The sequence below is a fragment of the Salvelinus namaycush genome, chromosome 1, assembly GCF_016432855.1.
Source record: "Salvelinus namaycush isolate Seneca chromosome 1, SaNama_1.0, whole genome shotgun sequence".
NCBI classification, from domain to species: Eukaryota; Metazoa; Chordata; class Actinopteri; order Salmoniformes; family Salmonidae; genus Salvelinus; species Salvelinus namaycush.
In genome coordinates, this window is record NC_052307.1 from 4,677,688 (window position 1) to 4,693,469 (window position 15,782).

Genomic DNA, 15,782 nt, shown 5'->3' on the forward strand with positions numbered 1-15,782 from the left:
TTTGTGTTTCCCAATAAGCAATGTGGTTTTGTTTTGACTGTGTTATAATTTGGTTTATTCTGATTGATTGGATGTTCTGGTCCTGGGGCTTCAGTGTGTTAGTAGAACAGGTTTGTGAACTCAGCCCCAGGACCAGCTGGATGAGGGGACTCTTTTCTTTGCCTAGTTCTTGGCATTGCAGGGCTTGGTTTTGATATGTATTTTAGATGTTTCCAAAACTTACTTGCTCTTTTTTGAGTTTATATTATTAGTGGATATTGGCCTAATTCTGACCTGCATGCATTGTCTGTAGTTTTCCTCTGGACATGTAGGAGAATCTTACAGAAACTGCATGCAGGGTTTCAATGGGGTGTTTGTCCCATTTGATGAAATCTTGTTTTGCAAGTGGACCCCACACCTCGCTGCCATAAAGTGCAATTGGTTCAATGACACATTCAATTAGTTTTAGCCAAATTTTACTAGGTGTTTCAATTTGAATGTGTTTTTTAATGGCGTAGAATGCCCTGCGTGCTTTCTCTCTCAGTTCATTCACTGCCTCATTAAGGTGTCCAGTTGAGCTTATTTTTAAACCTAACTAATTGTAGTGTGTACAGTACTCTATATATTTTGTACCAATTGAGAACTTTGGTCTAATTTCCTGAGATCTGGATCTTCTCTGGAAAATAATTATTTTAATATTTTTGGGGTTTACTGCCAGGGTCCAGTTGCAGTTTGTACGCTCGCTAGTCGCTGTAGACTCTTTTTCTTCTCTTCTCTCTCCTCTCCCTCTCCTCCCTCTTCCTTTTCTCTCTCCTCCTCTCTCTCTCTCTCTCTCTCTTCCTCTCCTCTCTCTCTCTCTCTCTCTCTCTCTCTCTCTCTCTCTCTCTATCTCTCTCTCTCCATTTCTTCACTTTCAATTCAATTCAATTCATTTCAAGGGGCTTTATTGGCATGGGAAACATGTGTTAACATTGCCAAAGCAAGTGAGGTAGATATATACAAAAGTGAAATAAACAATACAAATTAACAGTAAACATTCACATACAGAAGTTTCAAAACAATAAAGACATTACAAATGTTATATTATATATATACAGTGTTGTAACAATGTTACAAATGGTTAAAGCACACAAGTTAAAATAAATAAGCATAAATATGGGTTGTATTTACAATGGTGTTTGTTCTTCACTGGTTGCCCTTTTCTTGTGGCAACAGGTCACAAATCTTGCTGCTGTGATGGCACACTGTGGAATTTCTCCCAGTAGATATGGGAGTTTATCAAAATTGGATTTGTTTTCAAATTCTTTGTGGATCTGTGTAATCTGAGGGAAATATGTCTCTCTAATATGGTCATACATTGGGCAGGAGGTTAGGAAGTGCAGCTCAGTTTCCACCTCATTTTGTGGGCAGTGTGCACATAGCCTGTCTTCTCTTGAGAGCCATGTCTGCCTACGGCGGCCTTTCTCAATAGCAAGGCTATGCTCACTGAGTCTGTACATAGTCAAAGCTTTCCTTAAGTTTGGGTCAGTCACAGTGGTCAGGTATTCTGCCACTGTGTACTCTCTCTCTCTCCCTCTCTCTCTCTCCCGTTTCCTCTCTTTCTTTCTCTCTCTCTCTCTCTCTCTCTCTCTCTCTCTCTTTCTCAGTTAAATGTGAGTCCCTAGCAACAGGGCAGACTGTGCCTCTATGCCTCATGAATATGAATGAGCTGAGACCAGATAGAGCGCTCTGATTGGCAGCAGCTGTTTAACATATTGAGGGTCGTCTCCACACAGTAGGGTCGTCTCCACTGATGAATATTCAGAAGCACCTGCCTTGGGTGGCTGAGGGAGGGAGAGAGGGAAATATTGCTAAAGACGACTAAGCACCAAACCAATCACAACATGTTTCACTGTAGACTCACTGGCTCATTGTCTCCCTCCTTTGATTGTGTCCTTGCACATGTTTTAACTCTCTCACTTTGTCCGTTCATCTTCTTTCAGTTGTGTCTGTCTGTCTCTGAAGTGTGTATCTGTGTCTATCTCCCTACAGAGAAGAGGACTGATAAATCAGCAGTGTCTGGGGCCATCAGGTTACAGATCAGTGTGGAGATTGAAGGGGAGGAGAAAGTAGCATCGTACCACGCTCAGTACACCAGCCTGCATGAGGTAACACACCACATGTTATACAGTGTATACACTGTGACTACAGAACACATAGAAACAAAAGGAAACTCCCTCCTCTATCTCTCTCTGTCTCTCTGTCTCTCTCTCTCTCTATCCCCCTCCCTCCCTCTCGCTCTCTCGCTCTCTCTCTCTCTCTCCCTCATCTCTCTCTCTCTCTCCCTCTCATCTCTCTCTGTCTCTCTCTCCCCCTCTCCCTCTCTCTCTCTCTCTCTGTCTCTCTCTCCCCCTCTCTCTCTCTCTCTCTCTCTCTCTGTCTCTCTCTTTCTCTCCCCCTCCCTCTCGCTCTCTCTGTCTCTCTCTCCCCTCTCTCTCTCTCTCTCTCTCTCTCTCTCCCTCTCCTCTCTCTCTCCCCCTCCTCTCTCTCTCCCCCTCCTCTCTCCCCCCTCTAGAACCTGTTCCATTACTCTACTGACGTGGTGGGTCAGGGGGTAGTGAAGATGCCTGTAGCCTATGGAGATGATGCATGGAAGGTCTACTTTGACGAGGTGCATCAGGATATCGTGGACGAATTCGCCTTGCGCTATGGCATCGAGACCATCTACCAGGCCATGACGTGAGTCCAAGAACTTTGTGTGTGTGTGTGTGTGTGTGTGTGTGTGTGTGTGTGTGTGTGTGTGTGTGTGTGTGTGTGTGTGTGTGTGTGTGTGTGTGTGTGTGTGTGTGTGTGTGTGTGTGTGTGTGTGTGTGTGTGTGTGAACCCCATGACTGCACAATTGCCCCAGGCTTCCAAGGTTCCATTCTCTGACAGGTAGACTGAGGAGTACAGTACACTCATCAATAACACTGAGGAGTACAGAACACTCATCAATAACACTGAGTACAGTACACTCATCAATAACACTGAGGAGTACAGAACACTCATCAATAACACTGAGTACAGTACACTCATCAATAACACTGAGGAGTACAGAACACTCATCAATAACACTGAGTACAGTACACTCATCAATAACACTGAGGAGTACAGTACACTCATCAATAACACTGAGGAGTACAGTACACTCATCAATAACATGTCTCATGACCTGTCATGCACACACACCTTCCCATTACAGAGACAGTCAGGATTTCATTACAATCGATCTCTCACTATGTGACTTTTAGGAGACGGCAGATGGAGAAATAACACATTATTTTTCTCTCTTTCTCTCTCGTTATCTCTCTCTTCATCTCACTCCCTCTCTCTCTCTCCCTTTCTCTGTCTCTCCATCCCTCTATTTCTCTCCAGTCACTTTGCCTGTCTGTCCTCTAAGTACATGTTGTCTGGTATTCCTGCTGTGATGAGTACTCTGTTGGCCAACATCAATTCCTTCTACGCCCATCCTACGGCCATCACCAACGTCTCCGCATGTGACCGCTTCAATGCCTCCAACTTCGGGGTAAGACTCTTCGTTATTGTATTTGCTGCTTGGTAAACTCTGCAGTGTGTGAGTCTTAAAAAGCTGTGTGAGAGACACACCACAACATGACCACAGCATAATATCCAGGTCTATATTATTCACAGGGAGTCTCAGAGTAGCAGTGCCATGTTATGGAAAGGGGATCCTACTCCTACTTCTACTATGGGACGTGTTATGAATACGAGCCCAGTCTTAGCCAGATGAGAGAGCCCAGACGCAGTCAGAGGCCAGTCTTAATGGCCCTTGGGATCCTTGCCAACAAGCACTAGTAGTGCCACTGCAACTGAGATGAATGTCCATTTTGGCTCCGCCACTGGCTTTGTCGCCTGCCAGTCGCAGTCAGACGACTGTGATTTATGAGCAACTGGCTGCTGGCTAGCAATGTGTATTCAGTCTAATAGGCCCAGGGACTCGCTAGTGTTACCAGAAACTACCTATGGAGGTGCCAAATTGGTTAGCACCAACCTGTTTCCCTTTTGACTAGAATTATGGTCGGTTGTGAGGTTGGCGTGAGCTTGCTGTTTCTTACTAACTATAGTGATAGTGGATTGCTAGATTGGTGACAACCTGTTTCCCTACTGACTATAGGGAGAGTTTGTTGCCAGATTGGTAATACTACATTTCCCTAGTGACTATAGTGATAGTGGTTTGACAGGTTGAAAAGCGTCTGCTGTTCCCTACTGACTATAAAGTGACTGGGTTGCCAGATTGGTGAGAACCTTCCGTTCCCTACTGACTATAAAGTGACTGGGTTGCCAGATTGGTGAGAACCTTCCGTTCCCTACTGACTATAAAGTGACTGGGTTGCCAGATTGGTGAGAACCTTCCGTTCCCTACTGACTATAAAGTGACTGGGTTGCCAGATTGGTGAGAACCTTCCGTTCCCTACTGACTACAGTGTTAGCTTCTGACAAACAGAATGAAAAACTAACGGACAATTAGTGAAAGCTCAAACCAAGTTTATTCACCCACTGGGTCAAACAGTTGAAAAGACAAAGCCATGTTTACACCATCACAAGTATTTATTACCCTCCCACTAGGCGGAGTCAACTGTAGACAGCCAATAAATCTCTGTTGCTAAGCAGGAACTTAAGTGGTGTGTTCTCAATTCATCTGATCTGACCTAGGCCCGAATTCCTCACTCGTCCCTAATCCATGGCTTTTTCCCCACTCAGTAACTTTACCACTAGTTCTTATCCACCTTCCATTGACCCCACCATATACAGAGGCTTTGGGAAGTATTCAGACCCCTTGACTTTTTCCACATTTTGTTACATTACAGTCTTATTCTAAATTGATTAAATATATTTTTTTCTCAGCAATCTACACACAATACCCCATAATGACAAAGCGAAAACAGGTTTTTAGAATTTTTTGCAAATGTATTACAAATAATAAACAGAAATACTTTATTTACAAGTATTCAGACCCTTTGCTTTGAGACTCAAAATTTACCTCATGTGCATCCTGCTTCCATTGATCATCCTAGAGATTTTTCTACAACTTTATTGGAGTCCAACCTGTGGTAAATTCAATTGATTGGACATGATTTGGAAAGGGACACACCTGTCTATTTAAGGTCCTACAGTTGACAGTGCATGTCACAGCAAAAACCAAGAGATGAGGTTGAAGGAATTGTCCGTAGAGCTCCGAGACAGGATTGTGTCGAGGCACAGATCTGGGGAAGGGTACCAAAACATTTCTGCTGCATTGAAGGTCCCCAAGAACACAGTGGCTTCCATCACTCTTAAATGGAAGAAGTTTGTAACCACCAAGACTCTTCCTAGAGCTGGCCGCCCGGCCAAACTGAGCAATCGGGGGAGAAGGGCCTTGGTCAGGGAGGTGACCAAGAACCCGATGGTCACTCTGACAGAGCTCCAGAGTTCCTCTGTGGAGATAGGAGAACCTTCCAGAAGGACAACAATCTCTGCAGCACTCCACCAATCAGGCCTTTATGGTAGAATGGCCAGACTGAAGCCAATCCTCAGTAAAATACACATGGCATCCCGCTTGGAGTTTGCCAAATGGTACCTAAAGACTCTCTGGTCTCACGAAACCAAGATTGAACTCTTTGGCCTGAATGCTAGGCGTTTTCCAGGCTCCTAACCAACTGTGCTATTTTGTTCGTTTTTACACATGGTTTGTAACTCATTTTGTACAGAGGATGTGTGTGTGTGTGTGTGTGAGCTTGTGTGAGCTTCACTCAGTGTGTGTGTGTGTTTCACCCTATACCATCTGCAGTACGCCCCAACCCCAGCAGCTAGAAGGTCCAGCATGGACTTCCTGTCCAATGCAGTATAGCTAAGGGCTCTAACCTACATTATCAGCATAGAAACATTTCTGTGTGAGTCTCTATAAAGATATTATAGTGTCTCCAGTGACAGCACTATAACTCAATACAGCCTCTAAATCTAGATACATGTGTCCTCTCATCCTCTCATCTTCTCCTCATCCCTCTCCTCTCCTCTCCTCTCCTCTCCTCTCCTCTCCTCTCCTCTCCTCTCCTCTCCTCTCCTCTCCTCTCCTCTCCTCTCCTCTCCTCTCCTCTCCTCTCCTCTCCTCTCCTCTCCTCTCCTCTAGTGTCTGTCTGGTCCTTGTCGTGGTACACACTAACTCAGACACACACCGCCGCGCGCACAAACACACTCACACATACACATACACACACACACACACACACACACACAAACACACTCACACATACACACACACACACACAAACACACTCACACATACACAGCAACTCAAACACACACTTTACACTTTCTGACTGTAATAACCTAACATACAGTACATACACATCAGACTCTTTCTCACCTTCTGGAGTCTTCCCTGTGAACAAAGTTATGCCCTACATCTCTCGCACTCCCTTTCTCTCTCTCTCGCACACTCTCTCTCTCTCTCTCTCTCTCTCTCTCTCTCTCTCTCTCTCTCTCTCTCTCTCTCTCTCTCTCTCACTCCCTTTCTCGTACTCCCTCTCTCTCTCTTTCTCTTTCTCTCTCTCTCTCTCTCTCGTACTCTCTCTCTCTCTCACTCCCTCTCTCGTACTCTCTCTCTCTCTCTCTCTCTCTCTCTCTCTCTCTCTCTCTCTCTCTCTCTCTCTCTCTCTCTCTCTCTCTCTCTCTCTCTCTCTCACTCTCTCACTCCCTTTCTCGTACTCCCTCTCCCTCTCTCTCTCTCTCTCTTTCTCTCTCTCTCTCTCTCTCTCTCTCTCTCTCTCTCTCTCTCTCTCTCTCTCTCTCTCTCTCTCTCTCTCTCTCTCTCTCTCTCTCTCTCTCTCTCTCTCTCTCTCTCTCTCTCTCTCTCTCTCTCACACACACTCTCACACACTCTCTCACACAATACTGAAGTATTACAAAAATTAACAATGTTTGCGCAACAATATTAATAAATATCAACAAAAAACAATCATATATGGAAAGTAATGCACCAAAAAACAAACAAAAAAACAAGCAACAATTGAGAAATCAAATCTAGAAGGGCTCATGTGTAAGAACATGGTGGGAGTGTTTGTCTCTCTTATTATCTGACAGTCCAGGACATCATCTGCAAGATCTACTCTCTGTGTCCTCTCCTAACAAAACGCAGATTTCTTTCTCAACAGGCAGTTTAGGAAATCCTGCTATTCTTTCTTCAAATTCCAGGAGATAAATACCTCTGAGTTATATTTGTAGCAGTGGAATAGGAAGAGCTGCTGATTCTGTACTTCACTTGACCCACACTGCTTACAAAGTCTCTCTTCTCTGGCCGTCCATGTTGTTTTATGGCCACTGAGCCTGTACATTGTTAATGTTGAAATCTTTTGTTTTGAGGAGGTGTAGTGATCATTTGATATCTCTATTTAGAATTTGGTAACATTGAAGTTTGCGTTTAAAATTAATTTAGTTTTGCCAATAATTAGTGTACTCATTTTGGATAGAGATTTGTATTCATCTGAATGTTATTATTGATGGTCGAATGGTTGAAATCAGCTAGTGCTAAATGTCTCTCTCTCTCTCTCTCGCTCTGTCTCTCTGTTTCTCTCTTGCTCTGTCTCTCTCTCGCTGTCTCTGTCTCTCTCTGTCTCTGTCTCTCTTGCTCTGTCTCTGTCTCTCTCCTTCTGGATCTCTTGCTCTCTCTCTCTCTCTGTCTCGCTCTTACTTTCTCTATGTTCTCTCACTCTGTCTCTGTCTCCAACTCTCTCTATATCTCTCTCTATCTCTCTCTCTCTGTCTCTCTCTCTCTCTCTCTCTCTCTGTCTCTCTCTCTCTCTCTCTCTCTCTCTCTGTCTATTGCTCTCTCTCTCTCTCTCTCTCTCTCTCTCTCTCTCTCTCTCTCTCTCTCTCTCTCTCTCTCTCTCTCTCACTCTCTCTCTCTCTCTCTCGCTCTCTGTCTGTCTCTCTCTCCCTTTCTCTCTGTCTCTCTCTCCCTTTCTCTCTGTCTCTTCCTCCAAAATAGAAAGATCGTTTTGTTAAGCTTCTTGATCAGCTACACAACTCTCTTCGTATTGACCTCTCCACATACAGAGTAAGTCTACATCCTAACAGGCGTATCTACCTACACAACTGTTCAAACGTTTGGGGTCTCTTAGAAATGTCCTTGTTTATGAAAAATGTAGTTTTTTAAAAGTCTATTAAAATAACATCAAATTGATCAGAAATACAGTGTAGACATTGTTAATGTTGTAAATGACTATTGTAGCTGGAAATGGCAGATTTAAAAAAAATGGAATATCTACATAGGCGTACAGAGGCCCATTATCAGCAACCATCACTCCTGTGTTTGTCGTGGAAATATTTGGTCAATCATATTAGATTGAACATATCTATAGAACATAAATAGGTTTCCAGCATCTGTGTTCTTTTGCCCATCTTAATCTTTTCTTTTTATTGGCCAGTCTGAGATATGGCTTTTTCTTTGAAACTCTGCCTAGAAGGCCAACATCCCGGAGTCGCCTCTTCACTGTTGACATTGAGACTGGTGTTTTGCGGGTATTATTTAATGAAGCTGCCAGTTGAGAACTTGTGAGGCGTCTGTTTCTCAAACTAAACACTCTAATGTACTTGTCCTCTTGCTCAGTTGTGCACCGGGGCCTCCCACTCCTCTTTCTAATCTCGTTAGAGCCAGTTTGCACTGTTCTGTGAAGGGAGTAGTACACAGTGTTGTATAGTGCCTCGCAAAAGTATTCACCCCCTTGGCGTATTTTGTTGCATTACAACCTGTAATTTAAATAGATTTTTATTTGGATTTCATGTAATGGACATACACAAAATACTTCAAATTGGTGGTGAAATGAAAAAAAATACTTATTTCAATAAGTGGTGCCCCTAAATATGATCTGGTGCAACCAATTCCATTCAGAAGTCGCATTGTCACTCCCTGACCTTAGAGATCCCTGTTTATTCTCTATATTTTGGTTAGGTCAGGGTGGTACTCTAGTTTTTGTATATCTATGTTTTCTTTGTCTTTGTTGGCCTAGTATGGTTCCCAATCAGAGGCAGCTGTCTATCATTGTCTCTGATTGGGGATCATACTTAGGCAGCCCTTTTTCCCACCTTCAGTTGTGGGATCTTGTCTTTGTTTGTTGCATGTGCACTCCTAAGCTTTACGTTTGTTGAGTTGTTTATTGTTTTTTTGGTATAGCATTTAAATAAAGAAAATGTACGCCTACCACGCTGCACCTTTGTTTCGGTCATTCTACCAACGACAGGCGTAACATACATACTTATTTAAATAAAGTCCACCTGTGTGCAACCTAAGTGTCACATGATCTGTCATATAACCTCAGTATATATACACCTGTTCTGAAAGGCCCCAGACTCTGAAACACCCCTCAACAAGGGGCACCACCAAGCAAGCGGCACCATGAAGACCAAGGAGCTCACCAAACAGGTCAGGACAAGGTTGTGGAGAGGTACAGATCAGGGTTGGGTTATAAAACAATATCCGAAACTTTAAACATCCCAAAGAGCACCATTAAATGGAAAGGATATGGCACCACAACAAACCTGCCAAGAGAGGGTCGCCCATCAAAACTCACGGACCTGGTAAGGAGGGAATTAATCAGAGAGGCAACAAATAGACCAAAGATAACCCTGAAGGAGCTGCAAAGCTCCACAGTGGAGATTGGAGTATCTGCCCATAGGACCACTTTAAGCCTGACACTCCACAGAACTGGGCTTTATGGAAGAGTGGCCAGAAAAAAGCCATTGCTTAAAGAAAAAAATAAGCAAACACATTTGGTGTTTGCCAAAAGGCATGTGGGAGACTCCCCAAACATATGGAAGAATGTACTCTGGTCAGATGAGGCTAAAATTTAGCTTTTTGGCCAGCTATGTCTGGCACAAACCCAACACCTCTCATCACCCCGAGAACGTCATCCCCACAGTGAAGCATGGTGGTGGTAGCATCATGATGTGGGGATGTTTTTCATCGGCAGTGACTGGGAAACTGGTCAGAATTGAAGGAATGATGGATGGCGCTAAATACAGGGAAATTCTTAAGGGAAACCTGTTTCAATCTTCCAGAGATTTGAGACTGGGACAGAGGTTCACCTTCCAGCAGGACAATGACCCTAAGCATACTGCTAAAGCAACACTCGAGTGGTTTAAGGAGGAAACATTTAAATGTCTTGGAATGGCCTAGTCAAAGCCCAGACCTCAATCCATTTGAGAATCTGTGGTATGACTTAAAGATTGCTGTACATCAGTGGAACCCATCCAACTTGACGGAGCTGGAGCAGTTTTGCTTGAAGAATGGGCAAATCGCAGTGGCTAGATGTGCAAGCTTATATATCTCAAGAGACTTGCAGCTGTAATTGCTGCAAAAGGTGTCTCTCCAAAGTATTGACTTTGGGGGGTGAATAGTTATGCACGCTCAAGTTTTCTGTTTTTTTGTCTTAATTCTTGTTTGTTTCACAATAAAAAATATTGTTCTGTAAATGTTGTGTAAATCAAATGATACAACCCCCCCCAAAAAATATATATTTTAATTACAGGTTGTAAGGCAACAAAATAGGAAAAATGCCAAGGGGGGTGAATCTTCAGTTTCTTAGCAATTTCTCACATGGAATAGCCTTCATTTCTCAGAACATTTCTCAGACTGACAAGTTTCAGAAGGAAGTACTTTGTTCCTGGCCATTTTTAGCCTGTAATCCAACCCACAAATGCTGATGATCCAGATACTCAACTAGACTAAAGAAGGCCAGTTTTATTGCTTCAGCACTACAGTTTTCAGCTTTGCTAACATAATTGCAAAAGGTTTTTCTAATGATCAATTAGCCTTTTGAAATGATAAACTTGGATTAGCTAACACAACGTGCCATTGGAACACAGGAGTGATGGTTGCTGATATTGGGCCTCCGTACGCCTATGTAGGAATTCTATAAAAAAATCTGCCGTTTCCAGCTACAATAGTCATTTACTACATTAACAATGTCTACACTGTATTTCTGATCAATTTGATGTTATTGTAATGGACAAAAAATTTGCTTTTCTTTCCAATACAAGGACATTTCTAAGTGACCCATAACTTTTGAACGGTAGTGTAAATCTTCATGACATCTGGATTTATTTATTTATTTTACCTTTATAGGCAAGTCAGTTAAGAACAAATGTATATTTTCAATGCCGGCCTAAGAACAGTGGGTTAACTGCCTTGTTCAGGTGCAGAATGACAGATTTTAACCTTGTCAGCTTGGGGATTCGGTCCTGTAACCTTTCGGTTACTAGTCCAACGCTCTAACCACTAGGCTACCTGCCGCCCTATTCAACATGTACAGTAAAACCATAGGAGAAACCAAACAAGTCTACATCTATACCATATATCATTATAGTCACTTCAGGTCTAAACACACATACTAAACACCCTGACAGCCTAGACCAGTCTAAAGGTCCTTCACCCTGACAGTCTAGACCAGTCTAAAGGTCCTTCACCCTGACAGTCTAGACCAGTCTAAAGGTCCTTCACCCTGACAGTCTAGACCAGTCTAAAGGTCCTTCACCCTGACAGTCTAGACCAGTCTAAAGGTCCTTCACCCTGACAGTCTAGACCAGTCTAAAGGTCCTTCACCCTGACAGTCTAGACCAGTCTAAAGGTCCTTCACCCTGACAGTCTAGACCAGTCTAAAGGTCCTTCACCCTGACAGTCTAGACCAGTCTAAAGGTCCTTCACCCTGACAGCCTAGACCAGTCTAAAGGTCCTTCACCCTGACAGCCTAGACCAGTCTAAAGGTCCTTCACCCTGACAGTCTAGACCAGTCTAAAGGTCCTTCACCCTGACAGCCTAGACCAGTCTAAAGGTCCTTCACCCTGACAGTCTAGACCAGTCTAAAGGTCCTTCACCCTGACAGTCTAGACCAGTCTAAAGGTCCTTCACCCTGACAGTCTAGACCAGTCTAAAGGTCCTTCACCCTGACAGTCTAGACCAGTCTAAAGGTCCTTCACCCTGACAGTCTAGACCAGTCTAAAGGTCCTTCACCCTGACAGTCTAGACCAGTCTAAAGGTCCTTCACCCTGACAGTCTAGACCAGTCTAAAGGTCCTTCACCCTGACAGTCTAGACCAGTCTAAAGGTCCTTCACCCTGACAGTCTAGACCAGTCTAAAGGTCCTTCACCCTGACAGTCTAGACCAGTCTAAAGGTCCTTCACCCTGACAGTCTAGACCAGTCTAAAGGTCCTTCACCCTGACAGTCTAGACCAGTCTAAAGGTCCTTCACCCTGACAGTCTAGACCAGTCTAAAGGTCCTTCACCCTGACAGTCTAGACCAGTCTAAAGGTCCTTCACCCTGACAGTCTAGACCAGTCTAAAGGTCCTTCACCCTGACAGTCTAGACCAGTCTAAAGGTCCTTCACCCTGACAGCCTAGACCAGTCTAAAGGTCCTTCACCCTGACAGCCTAGACCAGTCTAAAGGTCCTTCACCCTGACAGTCTAGACCAGTCTAAAGGTCCTTCACCCTGACAGCCTAGACCAGTCTAAAGGTCCTTCACCCTGACAGTCTAGACCAGTCTAAAGGTCCTTCACCCTGACAGTCTAGACCAGTCTAAAGGTTCTTCACCCTGACAGTCTAGACCAGTCTAAAGGTCCTTCACCCTGACAGTCTAGACCAGTCTATAAAGGTCATTCACCCTGACAGTCTAGACCAGTCTATAAAGGTCCTTCACCCTGACAGTCTAGACCAGTCTAAAGGTCCTTCACCCTGACAGTCTAGACCAGTCTAAAGGTCCTTCACCCTGACAGTCTAGACCAGTCTATAAAGGTCCTTCACCCTGACAGTCTAGACCAGTCTATAAAGGTCCTTCACCCTGACAGTCTAGACCAGTCCATAGAACAGTAGATGTGTTATGTCTATGGGGGCTTGTACATAGACTAAGCCTACTCCTTGACTTACCCATGGAGCCTCTGCCCTTCTCTGCCCCCCCTCCCTCACTCCCTTCTCTCCCCAACTCTTCTCTCCTCTCTCCCTTCTCTCCTGTCTCCCCAACTCTTCCCTCCTCTCTCCCTTCTCTCCCGTCTCCCCAACTCTTCCTTCCTCTCTCCCCTCTCTCCCTTCTCTCCCCCGTCTCCCCAACTCTTCCCTCCTCTCTCCCTCACTCCCTTCTCTCCCGTCTCCCCAACTCTTCCCTCCTCTCTCCCTTCTCTCCCGTCTCCCCAACTCTTCCCTCCTCTCTCCCTCACTACCTCACTCCCCTATCTCCCGTCTCCCCAACTCTTCCCTCCTCTCTCCCTCACTCCCCTCTCTCCCTTCTCTCCCCTGTCTACCCAACTCTTCCCTCCTCTCTCCCTCAATCCCCTCTCTCCCTTCTCTCCCCTGTCTCCCAACTCTTCCCCCTTCTCCACCTATCCCCCCATCAGAATAACTTCCCAGCCAGTAGTAAGCCTCGTCTGCAGGACCTGACGTCTACTGTGGATCTGCTGACTAGCATCACCTTCTTCAGAATGAAGGTAATGAAATAAGTCTTAGTGTCGCACGCACGCACGCACGCACGCACGCACGCACGCACGCACGCACGCACGCACGCACGCACGCACGCACGCACGCACGCACGCACGCACGCACGCACGCACGCACGCACACACGGTTGATCGTTCCTGTGCTGTCAGGCTGGTAGTGCTGGTAGTGCTGGTAGTGCTGTCAGGCTGGTAGTGCTGGTAGTGCTGGTAGTGCTGTCAGGCTGGTAGTGCTGGTAGTGCTGTCAGGCTGGTAGTGCTGGTAGTGCTGTCAGGCTGGTAGTGCTGGTAGTGCTGGTAGTGCTGGTAGTGCTGTCAGGCTGGTAGTGCTGGTAGTGCTGGTAGTGCTGGTAGTGCTGGTAGTGCTGTCAGGCTGGTAGTGCTGGTAGTGCTGTTAGTGCTGGTAGTGCTGGGAGTCACGTGATGACATGCTGTGTGGTCCTCCCACTACAACTCGGGATACCATGCAGTTTATTAGGCTACAGATAATGAAATAATGTATTAACTTTACAGGGTGTTGGAAGCGCATGGTGATATTGACGCTCCTTTCCAATAAATATCTATGGTCTGATTCTGGTGACATGATGATCGATGCTTGACTGCCGTTTGACAAATAAAAACATTCTCGCTTTTATCCGTAAAAATCTTATCATGTTGACCAGTGGTTCCTAAACTGTGGGGCGTGAGGGATCTGCCTTTAAAAAAAAAATGTTTTTAAGGAACTCTATCCAGCTTTCAACTTACTCTTGGCATTTGTAATAGTAGAATGCATGAGGTGCAATTTCTAAATTGGGTAGCGCATCATCAGTTCCTAATGTCAGTCATTGCAGACCTTAGAGAGCTATACGCGCATGTTCCCCCAATGCTGGAAGGTGGGGGGGGTTTAAGTGGAAAGGTTAGTGTTGTCAATTACCACGTTTTTCTGCGCTAGTATTTGAATATTGGCTTCCCTGCTACATCGCAAAGTTCGCGCTTGATCTGATTGATCTCTACAGAAACGGTGCAATGTGCGCATTGAGCTCACAGAAAGAAAAATGAATGAAATGGAATTCCAATAATTGAATTGACCTCAGCACTGCAGGCTGGACAATAACAGTTAACACCAAGATGACTCGCTATATTGATCCAGCGGGATGGGAGCTTGTGGTGTTTGTGTTTGTGTGTCTGTGTGTGCGTGTAGTTTATAGTTCGTTCATTGGTATGAATGTTTACATACAGTAGCCTAAGTCAAATCAAATTTCAAATCAAATGTATTTATATAGCCCTTCTTACATCAGCTGATATATCAAAGTGCTGTACAGAAACCCAGCCTAAAACCCCAAACAGCAAGCAATGCAGGTGTAGAAGCACAGTGGCTAGGAAAAACTCCCTAGAAAGGCCAAAACCTAGGAAGAAACCTAGAGAGGAACCAGGCTATGAGGGGTGGCAGTCTTCTGGCTGTGCCGGGTGGAGATTATAACAGAACATGGCCAAGATGTTCAAATGTTCATAAATAACCAGCATGGTCAAATAATAATAATCACAGTAGTTGGAGGGTGCAACAAGTCAGCACCTCAGGAGTAAATGTCAGTTGGCTTTTCATAGCCAATCATTAAGAGTATCTCTACCGCTCCTGCTGTCTTAGAGAGTTGAAAACAGCAGGTCTGGGACAGGTAGCACGTCCGGTGAACAGGTCAGGGTTCCATAGCCGCAGGCAGAACAGTTGACACTGTTATGTGTTTTACTGTGTTCAGGTGTTTAAATGCACTTTACATTTGTTTGATGTCTGTCTGTCTGTCTGTCTGTCTGTCTGTCTGTCTGTCTGTCTGTCTGTCTGTCTGTCTGTCTGTCTGTCTGTCTGTCTCTTGGTTTGACTGTTTCTCTGTCTCCCTTGTGGGTCTGTTTCTCTGTCTGACTGTCTATCTGTTTCTCTGTCTCCCTTGTGGGTCTGTCTGTCTGTCTGTCTGTCTGTCTGTCTGTCTGTCTGTCTGTCTGTCTGTCTGTCTGTCTGTCTGTCTGTCTGTCTGTCTGTCTGTCTGTCTGTCTGTCTGTCTGTCTGTCTGTCTGTCTGTCTGTCTCTTTGACTGACTGTCTCTCTGTCTCCCCTGTGGGTCTGTTTCTCTGTCTGACTGTCTATCTGTTTCTCTGTCTCCCCTGTGGGTCTGTCTCTCTGTCATCTGCCTCTTGGTTTGACTGTTTCTCTGTCTCCCTTGTGGGTCTGTTTCTCTGTCTGACTGTCTATCTGTTTCTCTGTCTCCCTTGTGGGTCTGTCTGTCTTTCTGACGGTCTCTCGGTCTGTCTGTCTGTCTGTCTGTCTGTCTGTCTGTCTGT

At 44.9% G+C, this 15,782-nt stretch overlaps 1 protein-coding gene across 1 annotated transcript in view; it reads left to right on the forward strand.

Moving 5' to 3' along the window:
- LOC120050147 (protein unc-13 homolog B-like) overlaps positions 1-15,782 on the forward strand; it is a 96,062-nt gene that overhangs the window by 36,585 nt on the left and 43,695 nt on the right. The window contains exons 10-14 of the mRNA XM_038996817.1: positions 2,011-2,126; positions 2,534-2,697; positions 3,373-3,523; positions 7,982-8,050; positions 13,377-13,466. Of these exons, the coding sequence (XP_038852745.1) occupies positions 2,011-2,126; positions 2,534-2,697; positions 3,373-3,523; positions 7,982-8,050; positions 13,377-13,466 (590 nt within the window). The remainder of the gene's footprint in view (positions 1-2,010; positions 2,127-2,533; positions 2,698-3,372; positions 3,524-7,981; positions 8,051-13,376; positions 13,467-15,782) is intronic.